Genomic DNA, 25911 nt, shown 5'->3' with positions numbered 1-25911 from the left:
GCAAGTATTGAGCGGATTGGCGCAGGGTTTCCGTTTAAGCGTCAGTCCAGTAGTTGTAGTACTTGTCAGCTGAAGCGAAAGAGAACACCCGTTCAGGGAACGTTCAAGAAAATGTGCAACTGAGATGCCGCAGCATGATCTTGGGCAAACTCACCATACTGCCTCATATTCTCGCTCAGAATCTCCCACTTTGTCATCACTTTCCCCTCTGGACACTTCTTGCCTTCCTTCTTCCACCGCTCCTGATCTTTCTTCAACCACTTTTCCACCACAAGCAGTAACGGCGAGTTGTCCAACAACCCTGCGTCGCCAGTCCCATTCGCCCTCAACTCCTTTTGCTCATCGTACTCTGGAAATCCTCCCGCCGTAGTGAGATCCCGGATAACATCGACGGCGCCGTCAGCAATGTGCGCGACGTGCGTTGACCAGCCGCCAAGCCCGTCGAAGATGTGCGTCGCGTAGAGGATGGTTGCACCACGCGTTTCGGTTTCGGAGCGGAGGAAGCGTAGGAGGTCGGCGCGGACGAGGACGTCCAGATCAACCGTCACTTCGTCGAGGAGGAGGAGATCCCATGGGTCCATCAACCCAAGAACGATCTGGACGCGGCGGCGTTGTCCGTCGGAGATCTCATGCATGTGCCAGTTGGGATCAACGTCCATGATTTCGAGGAGGTGTGCTGTTGATATGATATGGTTATTATTCATTCGCCACCTCCTTATCGTCAATGATTACGACTTACAGCAGCGCTCCTGATTCCGTTCAGCGCCCAAAGTCTTCAGTAGGCGTGACACAGGAACATCCCGACGAACAATAGGGTTCTGTGCCCACTCGGTCCCTAGGTATGTGATGTCCTGTCATCAGCGGCGAGGTAGTCCAAGGATGAGCCTGTGTCTTTATTTGTAACATGCCAACAGAACAGACTCACCTGCGACCCTTGCTTGAAGGGGTTCTTGCCCAAGACGTGCACTCCCTCGGTGTTGACTAGTCGTTTCCCGGCCAAAATCCTCAGCAGCGTACTCTTGCCCGCACCTGCATAACAATAGAGAAGAAGTCAGCCTGGCACCTCTGAAGCCAAAGAAGTAAACGGAGGGCATACCGTTAGCGCCAACGAGCAGACATCGCGAACCCCGCGGCAACTCCAAGGAAAGGTCCTTCAGGACGCTCTGTGGTCCGCCAAAGCCATAGGTAAGGTGTGATACAGCCACTGCTTGGTTGGTCATGTCGGAGGTTACCAAGCGAGATAGCAGGTTTTTCGAGAGGGACAGCTCCCAAGCTTCAGGTGATGTTTTATACGGCCGCAAGGGGGAAGAAATCGCGGAAGGGAAAAACCCTTTCCCAAGCGGTGACGTTTCGCGGCCTCTAATAGACTCGTGCGAATCGGAGGATCGGAGCACACGCGATCGCACCTCGCAGTCGTCTGAGGGACTTGACCCTCGACATCTGGCCACACACACCCAACTGACCTGAGACCTTTGTGGGATAACTAAACCAGGTATGGGGAGCAACGCTAGCTTGTCTGTTGGACGAAGTAATTACTTACTGCGGGCTTTTACCAAGCAGGACAGGAAAAGAGCGCACGCCCCCAACACACTTCTCGATAATACATGTATGGAAGTCCCTCATCTTTAGCGCAATACCCATTTCCTCAATAATCCACAAGGTCTGATGTAGGCCTGCGCGAAATTTCACCTCCAGGACTCACAAACTGACTCCAGGAAGGCCCTCTTAGCTGAAGCAAGTTAAAGTAGGCATCTCTTTGTTTTTAAGAGAAAATAAAACAGATGTAATGAAACAGTTTTGAAGAGCGGCCTCTGGCGCACATATCCTACCATAATACTTGGGGTGGCCGTTCGTTGCCTGTGTGCAGAACCCTCGTTGACCATCATGACTAGGATCACTTAGGGGGGACGCGCGTGCAGGAAGGAAGGCCGCGCGCAGTCGCCCTCGCCGCTCAACTCCTCATAAACAACGCTTCAACCCGTTTCCCAGGAACTACAGCACATACAGAACTCCAACAGAGCACTGCTTCTGGTCAGCGCCGCTTCATCCAAGCAGCCGTCCCCTGCCCTCGCTGTCGCTCCAAGCTCCTCGTACCCGCATTTGCTGCCGTCTGCGCTCGTTCGCCTTGGAGCTTGAAACCGCGCCTCTGACAACAAAGCAGAATAACCGACTCGAAGCGAGGCAGGGCCCACAGAGCACCAAGTATCGGGACGACCCAACTTACCGAATCCAGTGGAGGCGGGGAAGGGTTGTGCGGGCAGTCTGAACGGCGTACAGGCGAAAGCTCACCCAATCCCCGCGCGGAACCCCCCCACACGCATTTCCACTACCCACCAAAAGCCGCTCGCAATGGACGAACCCCCCCGCTTCCCCCGCCGCCCCGGCTTCGGCACCTCTGGCCGCCCACTGCAAGTGCGAACCAACTTTTTTCCCGTGCTCTCACTCCCCGGGCAAAACATCCACCACTACGAGGTCACCATCACGCCCGAAGCCAACCCGCGGACCAACCGGCGATTATACACGTTGTGGGAGGAGCTGAATCGGAATGGGATCCTGAAGAATACACGGCCGGTGTTTGATGGGAGGCGGTATATCTTTGCGCCGAGGGGGTTATTGATGAAGGATGATGCCGCGTCGTTTTCGTTGGAGTTGGGGGATGAGGTGGAGGAGGGGGTGCCTCAGGTTCCGATGTGAGTATGAGTGAGGGAGCGGCGAGAGACAGCGAAGCGTGAGCGGAGCGACTTCATATTGCGTCAAAGGCGCAAGGTTCCCTTCATCGCAGTACTTAGCGGGCACCGGGTTAGATCTTCTGCGAGCCAAGCGAGCACGCTCCGCCCACCGCAACCCAACATCCTTGTCGCGAGCGGAGCGAGCAGGATGTCGTTTTTCATCCATCAATCAACCCACCCATCGCTCTGCACATCCATCAACCAACCCACACTGATCACCAATCCTTCCCTTTCATAAATGTAGTCGACCAGGCAGAGGCCCCCGAAAATTCAAAGTCTCCATCTCCAAAATCGGGGAAATCAACATGCACCGCTTGCATCTCTTCCTCGAAGGCAAATCCTACGAAGCACCCACCGACGCCATCATGGCGTTAGACATTCTCCTGCGACACCGCCCCTCGATGCTGTACACAACTGTCGGGCGGTGCTTTTATACGCCAGAGGGGTCGGCGAGCATTGCGAATGGGGCGGAGCTGTGGCAGGGGTTTCATCAGGCGATTCGGCCGAGCCAGCATAAGATGTTGTTGAATTTGGATGTTTCTGCCACGGCGTTTTTGGAGGCTGGTACGTTATTGCAACGATGTGGCGTTCAGTCTCATCCCCAATAGCGGCACGATTCTGACCCGATTTTCCTTCTTCTGGTCATAATAGGCCCCCTGGTAGACACAGTCGCCAAAATCCTCGGCCGGGCCCGCCCGGACGACATCCGCCAACCCTTCAACGAACGCGACCGTTACCGTCTCGAAAAGGGCCTCAAGAACGTCAAAGTAATCACCACCCACCGCGGCAACAGCCGTCGGCGATGGAAGATCGCCAAAATCACGACCACACCCTGCAGCCGCACGTTCTTCCCGATGAAGGAGGACAGCGGCGGGCGCGAGGAGACCGTGTCGAATTATTTTAGGGAGCGATATGGGACGAAATTACAGTTTGAGCATTTTCCGTGTGTGGTTGTGGGGGATCCGGCGAAACATATTTATTTGCCGATGGAGGTGTGTAGGGTGGTGCCGGGGCAGAGGATTTTGAGGAAATTGAATGAGAAGCAGACGGTGAGTAGCTATGTTTGGAGCGTGGACTTGGTTTTGCCATGGCTTGAAAAGAAAGGGGCTGATGTTACATCCCTCCCACGCAGGCCGATATGATCCGCTTCACCTGCCAACCCCCCCACGTCCGCTCCAATAAAGTCTCTAACGGCTTCAACCTCCTCCTCACCCAAGACAACGAATACCTCCAAGATTTCAACGTCACCATCGGCCGCGAAATGGCCACCGTCAACGCCCGTGTCCTTCCCACCCCAACCCTCTCCTACCACCCCTCCTCGCGCGAATCCAGCATCGCCCCGCGCGAAGGCTCCTGGAACCTCCGCGACAAAAAAGTCGCACAAGGCGCATCCCTTAACTCATGGGCGGTAGTGGTCTTTGGCTCGGAGCGCGAGGTCTCGGTCTACAACGTACAGAAATTCCTCCGGGAGCTGATCTCGACCTGCCGGGATACGGGGGTGGATGTGCGGCAGCTGCAGCCGCCGATCAGGCACGCGAACCCGTTGGGCAACATTGAGGCGATTTTGAAAGCCGCGTTTATGGATGCGGGGAACACGTCAAATCATAAACCGCAGCTGGTGTTGGTCATTTTACCGAATACGGGGGTGCCGCTTTATGCGGAGATTAAAAGGATTGCGGATACGGTTATTGGGATTGCGACGCAGTGTATGCAGGCCAAGCGTGAGTAAACCAAACCTTGCATTGTTGGCAGACAGGGCCACATGTGCTAACTTCCTTCCCCCTTTATATTCTACAGACGTCTTTGCAGCCAAAAAACAATACTGCGCCAACCTCTGCCTCAAAATCAACGTCAAACTCGGCGGCATGAACTGCTACCTCGGGAACGCGCAACTCCCCTTCGTCGCCGAAAAGCCCACCATTATCTTCGGCGCCGATATCACCCACCCCGCACCGGGGGACAACGCCAAACCCTCCATCGCCGCCATCGTCGCGTCCATGGACGCCCAGTGCTCGCGGTACGCTGCGGCTATCCGCGTGCAGAAGGGGAGGAGTGAGGGGATTAGGGATTTGACGGGGGCTGCGGTGGAGTTGTTGAGGACCTTCTATCAGTTTTGTGGGAGTAAGCCGCAGAGGGTGCTGTTTTATAGGGATGGAGTTAGTGAGGGGCAGTTTGGGGAGATTGCGAGGACGGAGGTGGCGGCGCTTGTTAAGGCTTGTTCTATGTTGGAAGGTATGTGAGGGATTCGTTGTAGTGTAATGGAGTGGGGGAGCTTTTTGGGAGGTGGATGTGGATGCTTACCCTTTTGTTTCATTCAGAGGGGTATAGGCCGACGATTACGTTTGTGATTGTGCAGAAACGGCATCATGCACGGTTTTTCCCGTTGAAGAAGGCGGATGCGGATAAGTCCGGTAATGTGCTTCCTGGGACCGTCGTCGAGGCGGGAATCACCCATCCTGCCGAGTTTGGTATGTGCAATGTCCCTGTCGTTCCTCACCAGTCTCCTACTGAAATTTGTCCCTTACAAAACCGCAGACTTCTACCTCGCCTCCCACCCCGGCCTCCAAGGCACCTCCAAACCGACCCATTACCACGTCCTCTTCGACGAAAACCACTTCACAGCCGACGGCCTGCAAGAACTCACCTACCGCCTCTGCTACCTCTACTGTCGGGCCACGCGCGCCGTATCCGTCTGCCCACCCGCTTACTACGCGCATCTCGTCGCCGCGCGCGCCCGGTTCCATTTTATGGGCGATTCGTGGGCTGATCCGTTCTTTGTGCCCCCGAGCGTGGTGGAGTTGAACCTGCCGCCGCCGGCGGTTGTGAGCGTTAGTGTGGGCGGGCCCGGGGGGGAGAATGCGGTGCCTTTGGGTGAAAGGACGGTCCGACAGGGGAGTATACCTGTGCGGTCTCAGGAGGGTGTTGTGGCTGCTGCTCCCATCACATCCACCTCTACCACAACCACAACGGCAACGGCAACGGCAACCGCAACGACCACTTCAAGCGAAGTCGCGATGGAAGGCACAAGCAGCCACAACAGCAACAGCGCCCACGGCTCCGTGGCCGGCGAGTCGGCGTCGGCCCGGTACAGCCCGACGACGGTGGGGATGGAGCATATGACGGCTGCGTATGGGCTTGTGAAGCCGGATCTGGCGAAGGTTATGTATTACATGTAGGCGGGGTGCGAGGTGACGTATTATCGCAGCGTGGACTGTGGATGTGTTAGCTTTCCTATGGAGGTTTGGGGATGGCTTCCTTTTTTTCTTGGGATGGGCCTGGGTGTAAATGTTAATGGGTGGGGTGTAAATAAACGTATGTAAATTATTGAAGCTTTGCGAACGGAAAAGCAGGACGGGAAAACAACGTGGGGAAAAGTGAGGGAAAAGCGACGCCGCTGGGCCCGCGTGCGAAAGCGCGTGCCTCGCCCGGCCGACGCTTGTACTGTATGTAATATTCGAACCCTGAAGGCCCCTAATGTCGCCTAATGTGGAGCATATGACAAAGATCGTGGCCGAACTTCACGAATTTCGCCTGAGAAAGCCCTTGTTCCAATAGAGGGAACTTTCCCAACCTCCGTCGATCCCGTTCCAAGTTCCAACCTCCATCGTCACCACACAGCAGACCCGGGAAGGAGCACCCAGACTCCCTCACTCATTTGTCTGTGCGTTGTGCAGTATCTATGTATATAGCCTAGCTTTCCGCCACGTATACGAGTTGACTGTCCTCCAAATTACCCACCCCACCGGTGCAATTGACAGGCAATAAACGCGAATGCCACTACAGTAAGGATGTCAATCGTAGGTTCGAATACGGTGGCCGGTCTGACGCCGCCGCCGCCCGTGCCACTCGACGCAACTAAAAGCTCCACAAGCAACCTTGTAGAATCGACGCTTGTGGTCTTTGGCTCCCAGGTCCTGTTTTTCGGGGTGGGCTGGGTATTTGTGATGGAGAAGCTGTTCAAAGACTACGAAGTACGGATCAGCATTCTGAAGCACGAAATAAAGGCCCTTGAAACTGTCATGCATCAGCTTTTCCTGGATTTGGAGGATCTGAACATGGAACGAGACCGCATTCGAAATCGTCCTTTTCGTCCGAAAGGCCGTAAATTTGAAACGAAGCCGTCCTGTCGCCTCCCGAGGCACAAGGTGGGAGTGTCGTTGGCCATTTTTCGACACCTCCATCTGACCTCCATTCCTACAACGTAACGTACTAACCCGTACCCCCCTCCCAGTCCCCTTGTCCCCTCCGCCCGCTAATTCAACATATATATCCTCCCCCCCACATCCGCCACAACCCACTCCAACCCCTCCCCAACGCCCTTGCCGGTGACAGCGCTGCAACCCCCTCGCTCCAAAATGACGTCCATAGAAGTTATCGACCTCCCCCGCTCCATCATTGTAACGTCAGAGGAAACTTGGACGATATTGGGCCCTTCCGAGAGGGCTGAAAACATGTATTGGAGTGAAGAAAAGAGTAAGAAGGACAGAATATGAGGAGTTTTCGACAGCGACGACGGAGAAGCACGTTTTCCGTGTTTTCCTCACCATGTGCGAGAAAAACGCGTTGTCCGGAGGTCGTTCTGCGGTCTGGATTGCGGTGTTACTCGGCCCTTCCTGCGCTGGTTCTGGGTATAAACTCCTCTTTGTAACACGCCGGATTTTGCGTGCTTCTCATGCCGTGGCGAAGATGGTTTACCATGGTCTGGGCTGGTAAAGGGAACTGGTTTTGTCAGGGATACCGTCGGAATCCCTGGGACTGGAGACCCACCAGGGCGGAATCCCAAGACGACCGGCGACCGGAACACGTACATCCTTGTCCCTGGAACATGTTCCCTGGCACATCCTTTTTTGATTCCCCATAATAATCACCACCCTGGCGTCAGACAAGTCGAGCAGAAGTCCAAAATTCGATTCTACATCGACGGCCAGGGCACTTTTGGGAACTGTGGAAGAAGCAGCGCAATCCTCTCTAGTCCTTTTCTTTTCAGTCTTCGGTAGTAGAGAATGTCATTTTTCAGTTTTGGTGGCGAGGTAGGTCCTTCTTTGAACGATTCCCATTCCGCTTCACTTCATTGCTAAAACTGAAGAACGTCTACTAGGAAGCAAGTGTCGGGCAAGCCAACTCTCTGACGATAGGGCAGCCACCTGCAACCCCTGAGGCGCCGGCAAACCTCATTGCTCTGGACGACGCACTCGTAAGGAACGGCTCAGGCGACTTCAAAGCGTAGCTGTTCTTTCTGACGCTCTCCCCCTAGCTTTCCAGAGAACTGACAGTAATCGGGGACTGCCTTCTCACTGAAGGTGGGGCCTTCCATCGACGGAGCCTCGCCGACATAAAATGGGAAGTAGCCGTTACGGACAAGCTCGAAAAAGCAGATTACTTTCGCGACGCGATCCTGTCGCAATCGGACCTGATACCTGGGAGGTACGAGGGAGGGCTCAAGACATGGGAATGTGCGGTCGATCTGGTAAACTACCTAGCGACACATGAGGCTGAGCAGCTGCAAGGGAAGAGGGTTTTTGAGGTGAGGGCAATGCACAGGCGGCTTATGCAGCGCGACATCATACGACTGATTTTTGAGAAAGCTGGGGTGTGGGTCGTCGCTTCCTGGGATCTTCTGCCTCGGGAAGGGTGCTTTGGTGGATCTGCAGGACTATGTACGTCAAAGTTTGAAAGGTCTCACCAGCGTATCAACCCTTACGCTAAATCATCTTTCTAGAACGAGGAAGTACTTCGGCTCGTCACCATACCCAACGTACTGTTGAACATCGCCACAGAACTTCCACCAGAAGATGAACATGAAGGGGGAAATGTCGAGGTGGACTTGGATTTCACGAAATTGGCCACGCTCCCAGTCAATTTTTGGGCAGGGGACTGGGCATCCTTGAAGGTGCAAAGCTAAGATTGAGCTCGGTTGTATAACCATTGAGCTAAACTTTCCGGACTTTCCTAGGACAAGCTCGCCGACATGTCTGCAGAACAAAAGTACGACATAATACTGACATCCGAGACGATCTACTCAGCAGACTCGCATCGCAAGCTGCTCGATCTGATCAAAGCGGTGATAAAACCTGGTGGCATAGCGTGCGTCCCTCTAATCTTATCGCCCACTCCCACTTTAGAGAGGACTCACACACAGACACTTTTTGCAGATATGTGGCCGCCAAAACGACATATTTTGGCTGTTCAGGGTCCCTACCGCAGTTCCTGCAGTTGGTGGAGGAGGATGGCTCGGCGAAAGAGATACAGAGCGTATGGGTCGAGGCGCACTCCGTGCGTCGTGAGATTGTCAAGCTACAATTTTGAGAAATGAACCATCGGCGATGGTGCAAGCAGATGTAGAAATGAGACATAGACATAGACATCGGCACCGATAGACAAGGAGGTCCTGGTGTACGATAGGGTATCTATTACGTAGTAATGCACTGCACAATGTAGCGGAGCAACTTCGAGTCCTTGATTCACCATCATCATCCTTATCATCATCCTTGTACATCCGCTTCCTGCTTGGAGGAGTCTCAGAGAGGTGCATGTACATATGAAAAGCGCCTCGGAAAGCTTACCGAAGGTAATGGTACCAGCTTGACATTAGAGATTATGTCGTAGCTCCTGTCCCTTCCGTTTTCAACTTTATCGTACGACATCCTCAACGGCCTGATGGATTGCGATGACGATAACAGCCTCGAGCCTGCCGGAGAAGAGTAGACATGAGCATTGGCTCAACCTCCAGTGGTCAACGGCGTGTCAGTAAGCACGTACCCGTAATGATATCATACCGCCCACTGTCCTCCCCCGACACCTGCTTCCTAACCCTATGCTGTCCCCAATCCTTCATAAAATCCCCGGGCGCTGTCGCCGGTTTCACCACCTGCCGCTTCGCCAACGGGTTCGCAGCCGCGGCAGCCGCCACACTAGGTCCCGTCGGCGCCGCGCCATCATTCGGAGCGCTTTTGTTCCCCGCGACGGGAACGTTGGCGACGCTGCGGAGCCATTTGGCGTAGTCCTGGGATTTGAAGCTGTCTCTATAGATCGTTTCGGCGTGTTTGTTGGGTTGGGAAGAGGACGGGAGTCGGGGATCGTTGGATTTGTCCCACCATTCGCCGGCGTGGCGGGCTTTGCCTTTGTTTTTGTCGTATTCTGCTCGTTCTTCTTTGAGGATCGATATTACCTGTTTGCGGATGCGGTTTTATATTATGAATTTACTTCTAAGTTGAAGGGCTCTGCTCCTGACTTACATCATGCGGTTTGTATGATGCTCGAGCTATGTAATTTGGGATCTCGGGTCAGAATGGTATATTACACAAGGCGTTAGAAGCAAAGTGGAACTAACATGTTGACGAGAAAGGAGCATCGTTGAAAGCCCTAGCCTAGATTCCAGGCTGTCAGATATGCCGCTTATCACCCCAAAACTAGTGCAACATCGCCCGGTTACCTCCCGAGCCTGACGACTGGTCAAATAAATGCGATCCACCGGCTTCCTGATGGATGTCATCTGGCTGGCTTGGAAACGGACCGCTCAATAGAGTGATTAACGGGCGGTACCGCTCTCCCTGATGCTTGTGAACGGCTCGCAGGAGTGTTCGAGAGCGCTGGCTTTTAGGGTTTTGGAAGACGTCGAAGAAGCAACTGAAGGAACGTTAGGCCGGCGTCGGCGGAGTTGCTTACCAATGGGAAGGCCACGTAGGGTTCCCATTGGCCACAATGGGAAGCATGGCCGATGGGAAGGAACGTTAGGCTGGCGGCGAAGTAGGGGTCCCATTGGTCAATCGGAAGCGTGGCCAATGGGAAGGAACCTTAGGCACCGCGTCTTACAGTTAGGGTTACATGTGCGACGAGAAGCCAATCACAGCTTTCCGCGCGCCTAGCAGCCAATAACAGCGTTCCGGAGGAAATGACTGACAGTTAGGGTTACATTCGAGTAACAGCCAATCACAGCCTTCTGCGCCAGTAACAGCCAATAATCTACAGTCTCTGTTCTGGAGGGGGGAACGCAAACAGCGACTATATGTGAGTTGCACGTCATGTTTCCAGGCTGGAAGCGCCAAAGATCAAGGCCCGTCGGCTCGACAGCGCGATCCGGTAGCATAGTAGACTTCGAATTCACTCTCATATAGTCTCTGATCCCCTGTGCTAAGGGCGCAAGACACTTTCTGCCGTCTACTATATAGAGTCCGGACTTAATTACCGGTCAGGTTATCCAACACACACAGCGATCTCTCGGCGATGGCTTCAGTCAGGCGCAAGCCCACCATCTCCGCCGGCTGGAAAACCCAGATCGCATGCGCCGCGGTGCTCCTAGTAGCGCTCTTCCCCGCTCCCGGCTACATGGTGAAATCCGACGACTTCAAGCGCTGCGATCAGAGCGCATTCTGCGTTCGGCAGCGGGCGTACGCAGACTTTGCCGACAAAGTGTACAATGACTCGAAGGACTCGCGGCTCTCGCCTTATGAGCTTGTTGCCGGGTCGCTGAAATTCGATGAGAAGGCGGGCTTGGTGACGGCGTCGCTGCTGGATGCGGAGAACAAGATCCCGTTCTCACTCTCCGTATCTCTATTGGAAAGAAATACCGCGCGTGTGCAGATAAAGGAGACTCGGCCCGTTAAGTCTCGTTATGAGTTGTCCGGCGATCTCGCGCTAGCATCAGAGCTGCCCAAGTCAGTGCCAATCAGCAGCTCGACGAATAGCAAGGACTCCTCGGAGACGACCGTTGTTTTTGGGGAGAAAAAGCAGAACTCCCTGGTGATCCGCGCCAAGCCATTTGCTTTCTCGCTGAGTGTCAACAATGTTCCCGCCGTGACTTTCAATGAACACGGTTACTTTTATTACGAGCATTGGAGGGAGAAGGACGTGGCCGCTGGCCTTGCGAACCAGGATGCTTCCTCTTCGTCTGGAGATCTTGTTGTTGAGACAGGGATCACGGATGATGAAGAGAAGAAGCTGAAAGAGGCGCTGAACAAGGATTTGTGGGAGGAGACGTTCAAGAGTACAACTGATTCGAAGCCTAATGGTAAGACGATAAATGTTCGCCACAGCCGTTGAGTGTCGCTCCTAATCAACTCGCTCTCAAAAGGCCCGGCATCGATGGGATTTGACATTTCCTTCCCTGGGTCCAGCAACGTGTATGGACTGCCGGAGCATGCGGCGAACTTTTCCCTCCTGCCGACAAGGGGCAAAGGAAAAGTCTACGATGACCCCTACCGTCTGTACAACCTTGATGTCGCCGAGTACATCCTCGACAGCCCTATGGCTCTATACGGCTCGATCCCATTCATGTTCTCCCACAAAAAAGGCGTCTCAGCCGGCCTGTACTGGATGAACGCCGCCGAGATGTGGGTGGACGTTGAGAAACACGACGAGAGCGATATCTTGTCGAAAGCCTCCAAATGGCTCCCGTTCGGATCGCACAAGGCGCCCAAAGCGAGCACGACGGCACACTGGATGGCTGAATCGGGCGCTTTTGATGTGTTTATCTTCCTGGGCACGAAACCGATGGATATCTTTGACTCGTTCACTGCGCTGACTGGACGGCCGGTGTTGCCGCAGCATTTCGCTGTTGCGTACCATCAGTGTCGGTGGAATTACATTGATGAGCAGGATGTTGCGGATGTGGACGCCAATTTCGACAAATTTGATATCCCGTACGATGTGCTTTGGCTCGATATCGAACATACCGATGGCAAACGATATTTCACGTGGGACAGTGCCAAGTTTCCTAATTCGGAACAGATGCAGAACAATTTGGCTGTGAAGGGACGGAAGGTTGGTTGACGCTACTCGCTATCGTCGATCGCGAGGGGGTTTCATCTGACACCGTGGACTTTCGTGTAGATGGTGACGATCATTGATCCGCATATCAAACGAGATGACAGCTACAAAGTCTATAAGGAAGCAAAAGACCTGGGAATCTTTATCAAAGACAAGAACGGCAACGATGTCGACGGGTGGTGCTGGCCAGGTAAGCTTCACACAACGGCATACTGAAAGCTCAACCGATTTGGCTAAAACTAACTCACTCACAGGCAGCTCAAGCTGGATCGACTACACCGACGAAAAAGCACGCAAGTACTGGGCCGAGCGTTTCAAGTTTTCCGAATACAAGGGCTCAACGCCCTCCCTCTTCACCTGGAACGACATGAACGAGCCCTCCGTCTTCACCGGGCCAGAGATCACCATGCCCAAAGACGCGCTCCATAACGGCGGCGTCGAGCACCGCGACGTGCACAACGTCTATGGTACACTGCTACACCGATCGAGTTATGAGGGACATCTGCTGCGATCGGACAATAAGGAACGCCCGTTCATTTTGTCCCGTGCTTTCTTTGCGGGGACGCAGCGGTATGGGGCTATCTGGACTGGAGACAATTTTGCCAAGTGGGATCATTTGGAGGCTTCGGTCCCGATGTTGTTGTCTGTTGGGACCTCGGGGGTCGTGTTTAGCGGAGGTAGGGAGTTTGGCCATCAATATCGTTTGTGTAAGATTATCCCTACTAAATCTCTGTACTTTGTAATCTTGCAGCTGACGTCGGAGGATTCTTCGGCAACCCCGAACCCGACCTCCTGGTTCGATGGTACCAAGTCGCAGCCTTTCAGCCTTTCTTCCGAGCACACGCCCACATCGACACGAAGCGTCGCGAACCATGGCTTTTCGGCGAGCCCTACACCTCCTTGATCCGAGCCGCGATCAGGGAGCGCTACAAGATTCTGCCATACATCTATACCTTGTTCGCGGAGGCTACGAGGTCTGGGGCGCCTATAATGAGGTACGTTTGGGACTCGCTTGCATAGAGCTTTTCGTGGCGTGGTTGAGGCTCACGATTGACCCGTTGGACAGACCATTGCTTGCGGAGTTTCCTGAGGATGAAGCCACTTTCGCGATCGGTGATCAGTTTATGCTCGGAAGTGGCATTCTGGTCAAGCCTGTTATTAGCAAGGACCAGGAGAGCGTGAACGTCTACGTACCCCAGGCATCGGTATGTATCGTGTTTGTGTGCTCACACCTTCAGAAAAAGTGCAGTTATAATGACCTCACTTTTTTTCAGGTATGGTACGACTACCACACCCACGCGAAGCTCGCGGCCTCAACCTCCGGCCATGTCACAATCAAGACTCCGCAAGAAAGGATCCCGGTCCTCCTGCGGGGCGGAAGCATCATCCCCAGACGCGAGCGAGTCCGCCGCGCCTCGAACCTTATGTTGCGCGACCCTTACACGTTATGGGTTGCTTTGGATCAACAGGTGGGTGGCAAACCCTCATTTGTAATTGCGAGCGTTGGAATCAGGTCTCACTCATATATCGGCAACGTAGGGACAAGCCCACGGCGAACTCTACGCCGACGACGGCCACACCTTCCAATACCAAGAGAACAAGTACATCCTCTCAGCCCTCTCCTACACCCACAACACGCTCAGCAGCACCCTTCACACCACCCAAACCTCTGCCCCGTCCGAGTCGACGATCACCGAGGTCGGCTCACGCGTGGAGCGGTTGGTGATTGTAGGCTTGAAAACGGCGCCGAAACGCGTCGTTGTGACTGAGGGCGGGAAGAAGAGTGATAGGGAGGTGCTGGTGGAGAGTGAAAAGCTGGCGGATGGGCTGGTGAGGGTTACGTTGAGGGATCCGGCGGTAATTGTTGGGAGGGAGTGGGAGGTTAAGCTGGAGTTTTGAGTTGTATCTATCTTGTGTACTATAGTGGCACTACAGTGGCGTACGGCACAACTGTGGCGTACCGAATATGTCTGCTCAGAAAGGGGGTTGCTTTTGCATGGATGCAAGAAGCTGCTGTCCTGACGCGTCTGGAGTTTTGAGTTGTCTGTTATGTCTGTTATTTGTACTATATCCCATGGCATGGAAGTTGCACATTTGGCATGGAAGTAAGCACAACCTCGAACGGAATCCATTCCATGGTGCGTCCAGAAATTCATATGCTACTATTATCCCTACATCTTCTTAACAATAACCCCCGCCCGTTCATCCAACCTAAAGGCACTCCTAAAGATCCTGCTCTGGTAATACGGCGCCAAATCATGTATGTTCAGCTGGCGGGCGCGGACCACCAGCTCCTCAGCGTCGATGCGGATCTCGCCGGTGGGCATGGCGTCGTTGCGGTAAAAGTCGAAGCGGATATGTTCGGCGACAAGCTCGGAGAGGATGTGTTGGAGGAGCTCGAAGAAGTCGCGGTCGCGGGAGAGGTATTTGTCGAATGCCTGTGTGGGATTACAAGGGGATGGGTTAGATGTGCCGACAGGTGATGAGACTGCCATGACGTTTTTTTTTTTCGCCCGGGGGGAAACGGGAAATGACACCAGCGCGTACCCTCTCCATCTGCTTCTTCACCGAATACTTCTGCGACGAGATAAAGCTCCGGATCGTGACCGAGATGGCGCGGTCGACATCGTCCTGCCTCACAAAGTCGCGCAGATGCATGCGCGCAAACGCTTCCGACATGCGCACGATGGATTCGAGGTACCGGACCGTGATGGGGATCCCGCCCGTCATCTAAAGCATGGGTTGGGGGTCAGCTTGGGGTTATATGAAATGAAGATGAATGGAATAATACGCACCATAGATTCCCGCCTCAGCTCCGCATACAGCTTCTCGAGCTTGTTATGGTCGATATCGGCGATGCGCGGGTACACCTTGTCGCGCGCGTACATGATGTACTTCTTCAGCAAGTCTTGCGGGATGATCTACAAATCACACACACAAGTCGCACATAACAGTCAGCCACAAACGCCTCCCACACAAACCCGCAGAGTTTCAACTCCGCCAAAAACTCACATCCTCATCCTGCGGCGGCGCCACACAATCCTCCACATCCTGATCCTTCTGATACAACGGATGACTGCGTATATGGCTATTGACCACAAACTGCGCCAGCCGCTCATCAACCACGGGATCCGCCAGATCCCTCACAACACACAGCACATCGAACCGGGACAAGATGGGTTCGGTCAGCTCCACGTTCTGCGAAAAGGGGACTTGGGAGTTGTATCGTCCGCGGATCGGGTTGGCGGCGGCGATGACGGCGCAGCGGGCCTGCAGGGTGGTGACGATGCCCGCTTTGGAGATCGAGATGCTCTGCTGCTCCATGGCTTCGTGGATGGATGTGCGGTCCTGGTCGTTCATTTTGTCAAACTCGTCGATCAGGCACACGCCCTTGTCGGCCATGACTAGCGCGCCGCCTTCGAGGGTCCATTCGCGCGTGACCGTGTCCTTGTGCACCGAGGCGGTGAGACCGACGGCGGACGCGCCCTGGCCGGTGGTGTAGACGGCGCGGTGGGCGGTTTTCTCGACGTATTTGAGGAACTGCGATTTGGCCGTTCCCGGGTCGCCGAGGAGGAGGACGTTGATGTCGCCACGGAGTCGGTGCTTGCCTTGGGGGTTCTTGAAGACGCCGCCGAACATGGCGAGAGAGAGCGCCGTCTTGATCTCGTCGTGCCCGTAAATGGAGGGCGCGATCGATTTGATGATCTGCGCAAACCATCAACACATTTAGAATCCATTCCCCACAACCCTTCAACTCACACCGCCTCTCAAACACGTACCCGACTCAAAATCTTCGGATCCTTGGCCAACTGCCGAATCTTCTTCTGATCATCCTCCGTCAACCTAAAGCTCGCAAATGCATCCTCCTTCTTCGTGATCGAGTTGGCCTCAATGACCGTGGCAAAGACCGGGAACCCGTTGCGCGTGTTGAGCGACACGTCGAAATTGTTGCGGTAGATTCCTGTGACTTCCTGTTTACGGGAGGGGTTTCACTAATTCAGCAAACGATGGCGGTCGATCACACACCGGGAGCATGAGGAAATCAACCAAGTCAAGAAAACGTACCACTTCCTCTCCAGGCCTCGCATAGTCGACCAAATCCCACAAGCAGATGACATCCTTGTGCCGCGGCAGACGTCCGGCGGGCACCGATCCGGGAGTTTCCTGGAGCGTCAGACGCTGATAATTCCTGTACACCGTCTGTCAAAGCGTTCCCGACACGCAGTCAGCACTCAGTCTTAGAACAACGGCGACTCAAGGGAGCGAGGGACAAAACCCAGCCAACTAACCTCCTCAGCATTAACATTAAAGGGCCCTTTAGACTGACAACTCGTGCAGTTTCCCACCCGGATCTCCGTGTTGGCGTCCTGGTAGTACGGCCCAATGACGGCACCGCATTTCACGCAGTCGTACTTGACGTACTTCAGTTGGGGGAAGACGCCCGTGCGGCGGGTGACGACGCCCGTGACGCGGACGAGGGTGTTGAGATGTGTTTGTCTAGGAAAATGTCACATCACAACATCTGTAAACGAATATAGAAAAAGGCAAACACAGATAAACAGGACAGACCTCAGATCCCGCAAAGTCTCACACATAGGCAAATCAGTCATCCGGACATGAATCTCATTCTTGATCTTGTCATACTCCTCAAACCCGATCAGCACCACCTCCAGGGCCACAACGTCAAAGATCTTTAATGTTTCGGCGGGCACGTTGGCAACGTAGAAGGCGAGGTTCGGTTTCACTTCTGCGAGGTGCACGTAGCTGACTTCGAGGGATTCGCCGTTGGCTAAGAAAGATTTTGACCGTCGGGAGTTGTGAATATGCGGGAACTTGATTTTATGTGGTGGGTAACGGATCGGTTTGACCGAGCCTACCTTCACACATATTCCGGATCCGCTCTCCATAGACCGACTCCCCCTGCTCGTTCACGAACGAGGTCAGGAAATGGTGGAATTCGCGCTTGATGGTCTGGCGTGGGCCATCCATGATCACCCACTCGTTGAGCGGGCCGCGCACATCGGAGATGTCGGCGGGGACTTCCACCTGGAGAGAAGCAACACCCTTACATTCAGCGCCGTTCCGCATTGATGTGTAGACAGGCGGTGATGTTTTTCGTACCTCGCCATCCAGATCCATCTGCAGATCGTCCAACCCATGTCTCCGGCGTCTGCGCACAGGCATGGGGCCGTCCAGATCCTCATCATCATCTTCAACAAATAAAAATCAGCAACCATCAACCCCCCCCCCCCCCCCCTCCTCGCAAATGCCCCCCACCTCAACTCACCATCATCCATGTAAGCAGCAGGCAACCTCCCCTCCCGTCTAGCCGCCTCGCGATCGCGCCGTCTCAATTTCGCCTCCACGAGCTGCCGGGTCTCGAGATCCATCGCGTCGAGCTCCTCGGCTTCGGCCGCGTCGTCGATCTCGTATCGGTCGAGGCGCACGTTTTCACGGTAATCTCTGTTTCCCGTTGGAAAAAGAAATCAATGGTTTAGGTCTGCTGTGGTGAAGGGGTATCACACCACACCACAAGGGACAGAGAGAGGGAGGACGAGTTTCACATACATACCCATCAACATTATCCCCAAACAAGTCCTCCCCCCCTTCCTCCTCCTCCTCCTCCTCCATCATATCCAACACATCGTCCACGAAGACTTCATCCGCTTCCTCTGCTTCCTCTTCAAATGGCTGCGCTTCATCGCCATTCCGGGGGGGTGGCGAGGAGGCCGGGTTGTCGTCGCTGAAGGGGCGGGTTGGGGAGGTGGGGCGTGGGCGTTTACGGTCGACCTGCGGGTGAGAGGTGTGAGTTAGCGGCGGGTTGGGATGAGCGGTGGTGGGGCGGAGGACGGGATGTGGGTACGGACCATGTTGGTTGTGGGTAGGTGGGGATTACGGAGTGTTGTTGAGAGTGTGATTTCGGAGCACTGGTGCTGTGCCTGCGGTGGGATGCTACTGCTCTTGCCTCCCCAAGATGCTCAGCGTCTCTTCTATCTTTCCGTTGGTGAACACACTGATCCAGTGGGTTCAGTGGGGTTCAATTGGGCTGGTGCTGTGCGAAGAAAGGGAACTCAGCGACGTCTGTGCGTTCGGACACGCGCCCTTCCCAACGCTTGTCCGAACTCTATTCCCTTTTTAGAGACCAAAGGGAAACCTTGCCATGTTATCATCACAAATCCCATCCCCGCACAACACTTCCTCTCCCCCATCCTGTCAACGTGGTTTTCCATTAAAAAGGCGGTAGTCTTCAGAAAGTCCCATTCTCTAAACTGCATCCAGAAGTTCCCATTTTCTGAATCAAGATCGGGCCAGCTGCGTTGGATGGCGCGGGCGATGTCGCTGGTTTCTACCAACGCATAAGGGACGGCAATGACTTGTGAAAGGCGTGGATCACGGTTTGCCCACATACAGTAGACAATCAGAACCAAAAACTTTGTATAGTTGCTTTTTAGAAGTAGAGTTTCGGAGAGGCTCTGTCCCCCAGCACGAACAGATACTACATATCACTGAATCTGCCCTACGCACGAGGTTTATAGACCTAATTCCGAGAGCCCCGGATGATCATCGGGCCGGCGTCCCTGCGGCCAGTGATATTTGCGTTCAGACTCTTTGATAGGCAAATCATTAATGCTCGCAAACCGCTTAGCCATCAAGCCGTCGTCCGCAAATTCCCAGTTCTCATTGCCGTAGGAGCGGAACCAGTTGCCCGAGTCGTCATGCCATTCATACGCGTACCGCACGGCGATGCGGTTGTCGGTGAACGCCCACAGCTCCTTGATCAGGCGATAGTCCAATTCTTTCTTCCACTTGCGCTCTAAAAAGGCCTGTGCTTCGGTGCGATTCGCGACAAACTCGCCGCGATTGCGCCAGTATGTGTCGACGGTGTAGGCCTGGGCAACCTTAGCGGGGTCACGGCTGTTCCATCCGTCTTCCGCCAAACGGACCTTCTGAAGCGCCGACTCGAGGGTGAACGGAGGAAGGGGCGGACGCTGGGCCTGGGCATCGGTCATGTTTGCGGAAGTGGTCAGGTCGCACACTTTACGCCTGTAAGTAGGATATCAGGATGCAGCAAGTCAGGGTCCACCGCGGGAGGTGATGTTTGTCACATATCGACGTATCGATATCGTCCAACCGATGTAGCCATGGGCGTCCCTACCTTAGTGGGAAGCCAAGAACTTTCTTCAGCTGGCTGGAGCCTGGAGTGAATTTGAAGGGGTCTGTCTGCGCGTTACTTTCGCGCACAAAATCAATTAGCCGGCTCTGGGTGGGAATGTTGCTGTTTTCGACGAGAACCCAAACCCCCCAGCAGAGAACAGCGGACAAGCCTTACGAAAACAAAGAGACTGTAGAAGGACCACTCTCAGATACAGCACTGAAGCTACGCTACCAATCGTCCCCGCCATGCTACAGACCTGGATTCCCTGGCTGATCGCGGGCGGCCTCGCAGCGCAGCAGCGGGACGTCTACGCTCAATCCTCCTACTACGACAATGACGGCGACGACGACCACACCTACGCCTACCGCAGCTCCGACTACGACGACGAAGGGCCCGAAGCGTACACCCTGCCCCCGCTCGATACCTACGACAAGACAACGCAGATCATCATGTCCGCTTGGGTTAACTATGCGGCGATTTCGACTACCGTTTTGCTGGGGTTCGTTGCAACTGCACTGACGTGGGACGTGCTGAAGGGGACTTGGAGGTGGTGGGGGTTTGTCGGTGGGAGTGATGCGGACGACGAGGAGGTGGAGACTAAGGACATTGGTGCGAGCGACGACGAGAGTGGGAAGCAGATGGCTGTAATTGTGGAGAAGGTATGGTACGAAAGGAGACTCCGAGCGTAGAGATGGCGATCAGAGCGAAAGCCTCCGCGAGCGACAGCGGCGAGCGAAGCGAGACACAGGGATGCTTGAGACAGGTGACCCATGAGGGGAGCCTTGGTTTGCGATGTGAGCCCGACCGATAGCGAGCGCAACCATCGCAAACGCTTCGCGAGCAGAGCGAATCCCTTGCACCAAAAGGCGCAATGCTCCGGATCACGGCTCTTGGCGAGCCTCAGCGAGCGTCAGATCTTTTCAAGGGAGGCGAGCACCACATTGCGCCAAAGGCGCAACACTCTCCTCACATGGTTTCTAAGTGTGAGCGACAGCGAACTGTCGTTCGTTTACACATGCATCGTGCTCGATGATGGCTGATGGTGGTCTAAGTGATGGGTTGATGATTGATGAACTAATCTTTAATGGGTAATGGTTTAGCAAAACGAAGCGGAGAAGATCGCGGCACTCGAGGCCAACGTCGCATACCTGCAAAGCCGTCTGTCTAGCCTCGAATCCGTCATCCCTGTTCCCGAAACCACAGGGCTGCCGCCTCCACCACCCCCACCTCTTCCACCCGTGATCCCTACCGACACGTCTCTCAAGATTGACGCTCAGGCCAAAGGGAAACGGAACCAGATGAATGGAGTTGCAGAACAACCGATGATGGGTGACTTGTTGCAGGAGCTGTGCAGGGTCCAGCGGAAGGTTGTCCAGTATATAAGGTGCGTGGAAGGGTTACGCTCTTCGACAGAGGCTCCTCCCGTTTTCCGCATTTTTTGCTCATGTTCTAATCAACGCCAGCCCGAGGAAACAATACATGTCGAAAAAGGCACCTGCGAGCTACGTCGAGTCCCCCCTCAAACGTGTGGCGGCGTCCGCTGGCTCGCTGCCAGCCCGCCCTAGATCGGTCAGCAATACCAGCTCGACAAGCTCGGGGTCGGCAAGCTCGTCGTCGAGGCCTTTGGAAACGCTCAAGCGTATGAAGAGCCAGCTGGCGTCTACGTACGGGCCTACTAGTGATGCTGAAAGGTATGTTGCACCATTGCGATTGTAAAACCGGTGAACGTTTGACTCTCGAGGCTAGGGCTAATCCATCGTCGTACGTTATTTCCAGCCCCTTCGAAGCTCCCCAAAGCGTGGCCATCGCCGCCGAACCCATCGAACCCACATCCACCCCAACCCCCTCAGAAGACAAAGAAAACGACCTTCCCACACCGCCTTCCTTCTCCACAAAACCACTCACCGAGAACACTTCCACCAACGCCCAAGACGCTTCAGACCTTGCAAAGGAGGCGATGTATGCGCGGCTTCGCAAGACTAATATCCCGCGGTCGCCTGGAGGTACTACGTTGATTCCGCAGAGACGTACTAGTGCGAGGTTGGCGGGTGCTCCTGCGCCTGCGGCTCCTAGCACGGCGGGCGTGACGGGGATTAAGGGTAGTGGGACTGAGACTCGTGAGTATTGACCATTGCGCTGCCGATTGCCACCATTCTTTATGATTCGCTGAATAATCCCTTCTTTGCCCCCATCAAACATAGTTCTGTCACTGAAAGACAAATTCCAAAAGGCATACCCAGACCAGTACGCCAAGTCCGCCGGCAAAACCGCCATTGCTAATACGGACGCACCTGCTGCCGCCGCTGCCGAGCAGCAGTGATATCAATAATCGAGCACTCAAAAGTACATTCTTTGGCTCGTTGACGGGCGGACACTATCAATGGTAAAAGAGGGAGGAAGGAAGAAACCAATGTTGGGCGGAGCAGGGAAGTGGATCGAGCTTTTCGATGTTGAACATATGAAAAGGGAGATCATGGAGGGGAAACGGAACTTATGTAGCGTAGAAAATCGTATCGGCAACCTGTATAACCAAAATCAAAGATGTTGCCACTGTATGTCCATCGTCTGCAATCCGAACGTTCATTTTTTGCGACAATACGAGGACCAATGCCCTTCAAATAGGAAAAAAAAGGTTGAAGATAACAAAGAAGGAAACGAAAAATTCCACTATACAGAAAAGAAGGTCCTTGACAGCACCCGTCCCGCCGAACACGGGTTTTCGCCGACCATCCATAGCGTTCATGAATCAGCCCCCGTCCCTTGTCCCAAACATCCGACCATCACACCACCGCAGATCCAATCATCACCCGGCCTTAATATCCAACACAAGCACCACAAGAGCCGCACTCATCATAATCATCAAACTAACCCCCGCCACCACCCTCGGGCTCACCCGCCTCGTAACCCAATACGGCATCGCGCGAAACTGCCCCAATTCCCCCGTCACGTCCTCCACAATATAACTGGGCGCAGCCATATCCGCGTCCAACCGCTTCCCGTCGGTGCCTTTCGCTTCAAGGTCGTCCATGTCGGACACGGGAAAAATCTTGTTCAAGTTGCCCCCTCCGCTGATTAGGGACATCCGCCGGGAGCGGGCGCCGGGGGCGTTCGGGCCGCCGCCGGGTACACCGAGGTTGAGCCCGGACCCGCCCAAACTTGTGCGGCGGGACTGTGCGCCGCCGAGCATGACACTTGCGCCGTCGCTTCCCACCGCCCCACCTTGCGCGCCCAGTTTACGTCGTGGCGGGCGATCACCGCCCGGTCCAAGCATCTGTTTCATGAGCTGCCGGGCGGACTGGCCAGACGCGGTTGAGAGCGCCGACACGGATTGGCCGACCCCGCCGCCGCGGCCGCGGTACAGGAACTGGGACTGCATTGCGCCCGGTGGGGCGAGCCCACCCGCTCCTGGGACCGTTAACCCGCCGCCGCCCCCCGCTGCGGTTGGGTCGTGGAGCCCGTGCCCGAGACTCGCCTGCGATGCGCCCACCGCGTTTTCGAAGGGGTTATACCTCCTCATCCCCAACCGTGTTAGATCCGCGTGCGGAAGATGGTACACATAATCGAAATCATCATCATCATCCCTCCACTTCTTGATCCCGGCATCCAAGTCGAGGAACTCGAGTTCGTCGAGGACGGACTGCTGCATGACCATGTTGCGCTTGTGGAGGAAGAGGTAGACGAGGAAGGGGGCGGCGAAGTTGCAGGTGGATTGGAAGATGAGCGAGGTCCAGTTGGAGAAGACGGTGATCCAGGCGCCGGTTTGGAAGGGGAGGGCCGCGAGGAAGGGGACGGCGGCGGCCCAGAATTGGGCCCATGCTGTGTGATGAAATCCGAAAAGATGATCAACCCATGCGAAACATTGCTGCCCTTTTGCGAAATCATGTTGGGCTCCAACTCACATCCAGTACACAACCGACTCGACACCAAATTCAGCTTCACGATAATGATCGACACCGGTATAGACGTCAGCAGGACCAAGATCGGGTACGTGACGTTGATCAGCGCATTGATGTTCTTGCCGGACTGCGACACGTTCGTGCTGGCGCTGACCGCTTGTATCAGGTTAGAGTCGTCGGGCATCGGGAAGGCGGCGCCGCCTGTGGTATGAGAGGTGTTGGTCAGGGTGGGGATGGGGATGGGCAAAGCGGGCAAAGCGGGCAAAGTAGAGCGGCGATGGCTGGGGGAACATACCGAATATGCCGATGACGATATACAGAGCCGTGGAGATCCAGACGGAGTACCAGATGGTTTTCGCGATCGGGACCCGTTTGTGCTGTAACGACACGATCAAGTGGACCCATCAGTTTTCCATGCCCACCCAGCCACCCTCTTCTTTCCCAGCCTCGTCGTATACCTTCGTATTAACCCAACTAGGCACCGTATTCGCCAGCGCTACGCAAACAAGCAGAAGTCGGTCAGTCAAAACAACCAATCATGGGGGACTGGGACAACCAATACCCCAAAAGAGACAGAAACTCAACTGTAATTAAACATAACAGTCCCCAACACAGGCGTCATATCATTCCCGATCGTCTTCATCCCAGCATTGTTGAGGCCAACGGCCAACGCGATGCAGACGTAGATGAAGATGGCGAAGGCGAGGTAGACCACGGAGACTTTGCGGAAAGGAATATCAGCAGTCGAAGAAAAAAAGTGACTGCGTCGGTGTCAAGATAAACTTACGCAGTTGGACGATCAGGTTATCGTTCAGATTCAGCGAGATGAGCGGGATCACGAGGACTAGCAGTAGCTGTTTCCCCCCCAAAAAATTCTTTCAATCCAGCTCCTCTCCTGGGGATATCATCTTGACTCCATCAAACTCACAATAAACCCCGCAGTAGCCAACATATAGTTATCCCCAAACGGCGAATTCGAATTCGTCTGCTCGCTGACGCAAATGAAGCCCGCCTGCGGGCTGATGCCGTACCCGCATGTTTGGCCGGCTAGGGTTATTAGGAAGGAGTCGAATGTCTAGTTTGAGATGAGATGGGTGAGTGGGTGTCGGGAGTGGGTGGGAGACAGTTTACTTACCTGGGCGGCGGAGATGATGGAGGCGATGTTGAAGGATTGGAGGGAGCCGTAGAGGACGACGTGCATCAGGTAGTACCATTTGCGCCCGTAGAACTATGTGGGTTAACGGAAAAAGGGTTTTGTTAAGCGGTCGATGGATTGGACGACGGGATATGTTTTCGATCTGCTGCGGTGCATGTTGTTTGCCTGCGCTTTAGTCGTTATTGTCGCTTCACCGCCTCCACCGCCGGTTTCTAAGTCCTCCTCAACTCATTCGATCCTCCCAAAACCATCCAGGCGTGTTCTCCATTTGCTCGATCCCCAGACTTCCCACATGGGAAAGGACGCAGATGCTCGCAGCTCCAGAACCTTACCTGATGCACCAAGACAGTCAGCTCGACGTTTCTCTGCTCGATCCAAACCATACCCAAATGACCAAATAGCGTTAGTATTCGCACCAACGCCTCCTGATGCATGGAAGACGCCTCCACGCACCTGAAACTTCTCATTCCCTGGAAAATACGTCATGCTCTCGATAAGGAACAGGCAGCCGAGGCCGGAGAGGAATGCGATGACGATGAAGCATACTATTGGTCTGAATCGAATCGGGCGGCAGGGGCTTATCAGTAAGACCTCTTCGCTCACCGCGACGGGTGAATTCACACTCACAATAGCCACCCGGATTGTTGGAAGAGCAGCGGGATGGTGAGGATTCCCGGTCCCGTGACACTGCTGATGAGGAGACTGATTCCTCCTATGAAGCCACTGAAGTTGGACCAAGGATACGAAGCAGTTAGTGAGTTTCCGTGGCGGCTTGATTGTTCGGCGGAAGCTTTGAACCGAATGGCTGCCCTCGTCGCACTTACGCGTTCTTCTTGTAGTCTGCTCCACCCATGGTTGCTATGGGTACCGAATGTTGATGTTGTCGCTCGTCGTCGTTCTCTTGACTACTATGCTCGTATTACGCCTCTGATGTTCTGGTTGTTGATTCCGTACGTCCGCCTTCCCTGTCCCCATCAGCTTTCCGGTAAGTGGTATCAAGTAACAGGATGGGAAGGGGATAGGAGGTGGAAAATGAGAGTGTTTACTTGTCTCTCAACAAGTGACCGTCTGTTTGGCTCTGTGACAGCGATGAAGGATGCGATATGAAGGGAGCTTGATGGTAGTGCGAGGACAAATGGATCGAATGCGCGGGAAGGCCACGGAAACCTTAAATGGCGGATGCTCAATAATGCACAGCTCCGATAGAGT

At 54.6% G+C, this 25911-nt stretch overlaps 9 protein-coding genes across 9 annotated transcripts; 4 read left to right on the top strand and 5 right to left on the bottom strand.

Annotated features, from left to right (window-relative positions):
• Window positions 1-92: 92 nt before the first annotated feature.
• EV422DRAFT_491834 (P-loop containing nucleoside triphosphate hydrolase protein) lies at window positions 93-1220 on the bottom strand (the record flags this gene model as incomplete). Its single annotated transcript, XM_053067565.1, has 4 exons — window positions 93-676; window positions 740-851; window positions 926-1029; window positions 1097-1220. The coding sequence occupies 4 exons, from the start codon at window positions 1218-1220 to the stop codon at window positions 93-95; spliced, it is 924 nt and encodes a 307-aa protein (XP_052929718.1).
• Window positions 1221-2010: 790 nt separating this feature from the next.
• On the top strand, window positions 2011-6247 carry EV422DRAFT_159454 (Piwi domain-containing protein). Its single transcript, XM_053064958.1, has 8 exons — window positions 2011-2690; window positions 2974-3293; window positions 3381-3778; window positions 3862-4450; window positions 4527-4961; window positions 5048-5197; window positions 5265-5704; window positions 5801-6247. Exons 1-8 carry the CDS (start codon window positions 2350-2352, stop codon window positions 5903-5905), a joined length of 2778 nt encoding a protein of 925 aa, XP_052929717.1. The 5' UTR covers window positions 2011-2349; the 3' UTR covers window positions 5906-6247.
• A 1485-nt stretch (window positions 6248-7732) lies between these two features.
• On the top strand, window positions 7733-9420 carry EV422DRAFT_601232 (uncharacterized protein; the record flags this gene model as incomplete). Its single annotated transcript, XM_053073696.1, has 7 exons — window positions 7733-7759; window positions 7828-7923; window positions 7984-8253; window positions 8315-8386; window positions 8449-8619; window positions 8683-8813; window positions 8882-9420. The coding sequence occupies 7 exons, from the start codon at window positions 7733-7735 to the stop codon at window positions 9033-9035; spliced, it is 921 nt and encodes a 306-aa protein (XP_052929716.1). The 3' UTR covers window positions 9036-9420.
• EV422DRAFT_159317 (uncharacterized protein) lies at window positions 9127-10399 on the bottom strand. The gene is made up of 6 exons (XM_053064957.1): window positions 10162-10399; window positions 10060-10096; window positions 9965-9990; window positions 9489-9897; window positions 9293-9417; window positions 9127-9235 (listed from the first exon to the last, which is right to left on the bottom strand). The coding sequence occupies exons 1-6, from the start codon at window positions 10219-10221 to the stop codon at window positions 9212-9214; spliced, it is 681 nt and encodes a 226-aa protein (XP_052929715.1). The 5' UTR covers window positions 10222-10399; the 3' UTR covers window positions 9127-9211.
• Window positions 10400-10952: 553 nt separating this feature from the next.
• On the top strand, window positions 10953-14393 carry EV422DRAFT_564055 (glycosyl hydrolases family 31-domain-containing protein; the record flags this gene model as incomplete). The annotated part of the gene is made up of 8 exons (XM_053072152.1): window positions 10953-11736; window positions 11800-12488; window positions 12558-12684; window positions 12749-13171; window positions 13246-13489; window positions 13561-13699; window positions 13769-13963; window positions 14034-14393. The coding sequence occupies 8 exons, from the start codon at window positions 10953-10955 to the stop codon at window positions 14391-14393; spliced, it is 2961 nt and encodes a 986-aa protein (XP_052929714.1).
• Window positions 14362-18592, bottom strand: EV422DRAFT_601218 (MCM2/3/5 family-domain-containing protein). The gene is made up of 13 exons (XM_053073695.1): window positions 18362-18592; window positions 18129-18284; window positions 17782-17959; window positions 17616-17704; window positions 17372-17540; window positions 17064-17283; window positions 16784-16991; window positions 16560-16694; window positions 16274-16465; window positions 15507-16199; window positions 15290-15415; window positions 15042-15224; window positions 14362-14932 (listed from the first exon to the last, which is right to left on the bottom strand). The coding sequence occupies exons 1-13, from the start codon at window positions 18362-18364 to the stop codon at window positions 14666-14668; spliced, it is 2619 nt and encodes an 872-aa protein (XP_052929713.1). The 5' UTR covers window positions 18365-18592; the 3' UTR covers window positions 14362-14665.
• EV422DRAFT_159162 (uncharacterized protein) lies at window positions 18591-19714 on the bottom strand. Its single transcript, XM_053064956.1, has 2 exons — window positions 19651-19714; window positions 18591-19538 (listed from the first exon to the last, which is right to left on the bottom strand). The coding sequence occupies exon 2, from the start codon at window positions 19502-19504 to the stop codon at window positions 19025-19027; it is 480 nt and encodes a 159-aa protein (XP_052929712.1). The 5' UTR covers window positions 19505-19538; window positions 19651-19714; the 3' UTR covers window positions 18591-19024.
• EV422DRAFT_159156 (uncharacterized protein) lies at window positions 19696-22212 on the top strand. The gene is made up of 5 exons (XM_053064955.1): window positions 19696-20309; window positions 20751-21034; window positions 21114-21341; window positions 21427-21767; window positions 21852-22212. Exons 1-5 carry the CDS (start codon window positions 19896-19898, stop codon window positions 21968-21970), a joined length of 1386 nt encoding a protein of 461 aa, XP_052929711.1. The 5' UTR covers window positions 19696-19895; the 3' UTR covers window positions 21971-22212.
• Window positions 22213-22214: 2 nt separating this feature from the next.
• On the bottom strand, window positions 22215-25806 carry EV422DRAFT_515897 (uncharacterized protein). Its single transcript, XM_053069352.1, has 12 exons — window positions 25527-25806; window positions 25330-25425; window positions 25156-25255; window positions 25035-25067; window positions 24682-24774; window positions 24475-24621; window positions 24334-24400; window positions 24132-24266; window positions 24005-24042; window positions 23842-23923; window positions 23550-23747; window positions 22215-23466 (listed from the first exon to the last, which is right to left on the bottom strand). The coding sequence occupies exons 1-12, from the start codon at window positions 25553-25555 to the stop codon at window positions 22454-22456; spliced, it is 2031 nt and encodes a 676-aa protein (XP_052929710.1). The 5' UTR covers window positions 25556-25806; the 3' UTR covers window positions 22215-22453.
• Between the last annotated feature and the right edge of the window lie 105 nt (window positions 25807-25911).

The sequence above is a fragment of the Fimicolochytrium jonesii genome (genome assembly GCF_025526975.1).
Source record: "Fimicolochytrium jonesii strain JEL569 chromosome Unknown EV422scaffold_2, whole genome shotgun sequence".
Lineage (NCBI taxonomy): Eukaryota > Fungi > Chytridiomycota > Chytridiomycetes > Spizellomycetales > Powellomycetaceae > Fimicolochytrium > Fimicolochytrium jonesii.
Note: the sequence above shows the minus strand (reverse complement) of the source record. Positions and strands in the feature narration are given on the sequence as shown.

What these genes read in the sequence shown, in the direction of transcription:
- EV422DRAFT_515897 (XM_053069352.1), bottom strand. Translation starts at nt 25,555, where the DNA reads ATGGGTGGAGCAGACTACAAGAAGAACGC. An exon ending in GCAGACTACAAGAAGAACGC is followed by an intron (nt 25,426 to 25,526) that starts GTAAGTGCGACG and finishes GTCCAACTTCAG; the next exon opens with TGGCTTCATAGGAGGAATCA. An exon ending in TGGCTACTGCGGGGTTTATT is followed by an intron (nt 24,401 to 24,474) that starts GTGAGTTTGATG and finishes GGGGGGAAACAG; the next exon opens with CTACTGCTAGTCCTCGTGAT.
- EV422DRAFT_159156 (XM_053064955.1), top strand. Translation starts at nt 19,896, where the DNA reads ATGCTACAGACCTGGATTCCCTGGCTGATCGCGGGCGGCCTCGCAGCG. An exon ending in CCTACTAGTGATGCTGAAAG is followed by an intron (nt 21,342 to 21,426) that starts GTATGTTGCACC and finishes CGTTATTTCCAG; the next exon opens with CCCCTTCGAAGCTCCCCAAA. An exon ending in GGGTAGTGGGACTGAGACTC is followed by an intron (nt 21,768 to 21,851) that starts GTGAGTATTGAC and finishes CATCAAACATAG; the next exon opens with TTCTGTCACTGAAAGACAAA.
- EV422DRAFT_159317 (XM_053064957.1), bottom strand. Translation starts at nt 10,221, where the DNA reads ATGACATCCATCAGGAAGCCGGTGGATCGCATTTATTTGACCAGTCGT. An exon ending in TGCTCCTTTCTCGTCAACAT is followed by an intron (nt 9,991 to 10,059) that starts GTTAGTTCCACT and finishes CAAATTACATAG; the next exon opens with CTCGAGCATCATACAAACCG. An exon ending in GCGGTATGATATCATTACGG is followed by an intron (nt 9,418 to 9,488) that starts GTACGTGCTTAC and finishes CTTCTCCGGCAG; the next exon opens with GCTCGAGGCTGTTATCGTCA.
- EV422DRAFT_159454 (XM_053064958.1), top strand. Translation starts at nt 2,350, where the DNA reads ATGGACGAACCCCCCCGCTTCCCCCGCCGCCCCGGCTTCGGCACCTCT. An exon ending in CACGGCGTTTTTGGAGGCTG is followed by an intron (nt 3,294 to 3,380) that starts GTACGTTATTGC and finishes TGGTCATAATAG; the next exon opens with GCCCCCTGGTAGACACAGTC. An exon ending in CCACAACCACAACGGCAACG is followed by an intron (nt 5,705 to 5,800) that starts GCAACGGCAACC and finishes GTGGCCGGCGAG; the next exon opens with TCGGCGTCGGCCCGGTACAG.
- EV422DRAFT_159162 (XM_053064956.1), bottom strand. Translation starts at nt 19,504, where the DNA reads ATGACCGATGCCCAGGCCCAGCGTCCGCCCCTTCCTCCGTTCACCCTC.
- EV422DRAFT_601218 (XM_053073695.1), bottom strand. An exon ending in GATCCGGAATATGTGTGAAG is followed by an intron (nt 17,284 to 17,371) that starts GTAGGCTCGGTC and finishes AATCTTTCTTAG; the next exon opens with CCAACGGCGAATCCCTCGAA. An exon ending in TGAAGAAGCAGATGGAGAGG is followed by an intron (nt 14,933 to 15,041) that starts GTACGCGCTGGT and finishes AATCCCACACAG; the next exon opens with GCATTCGACAAATACCTCTC.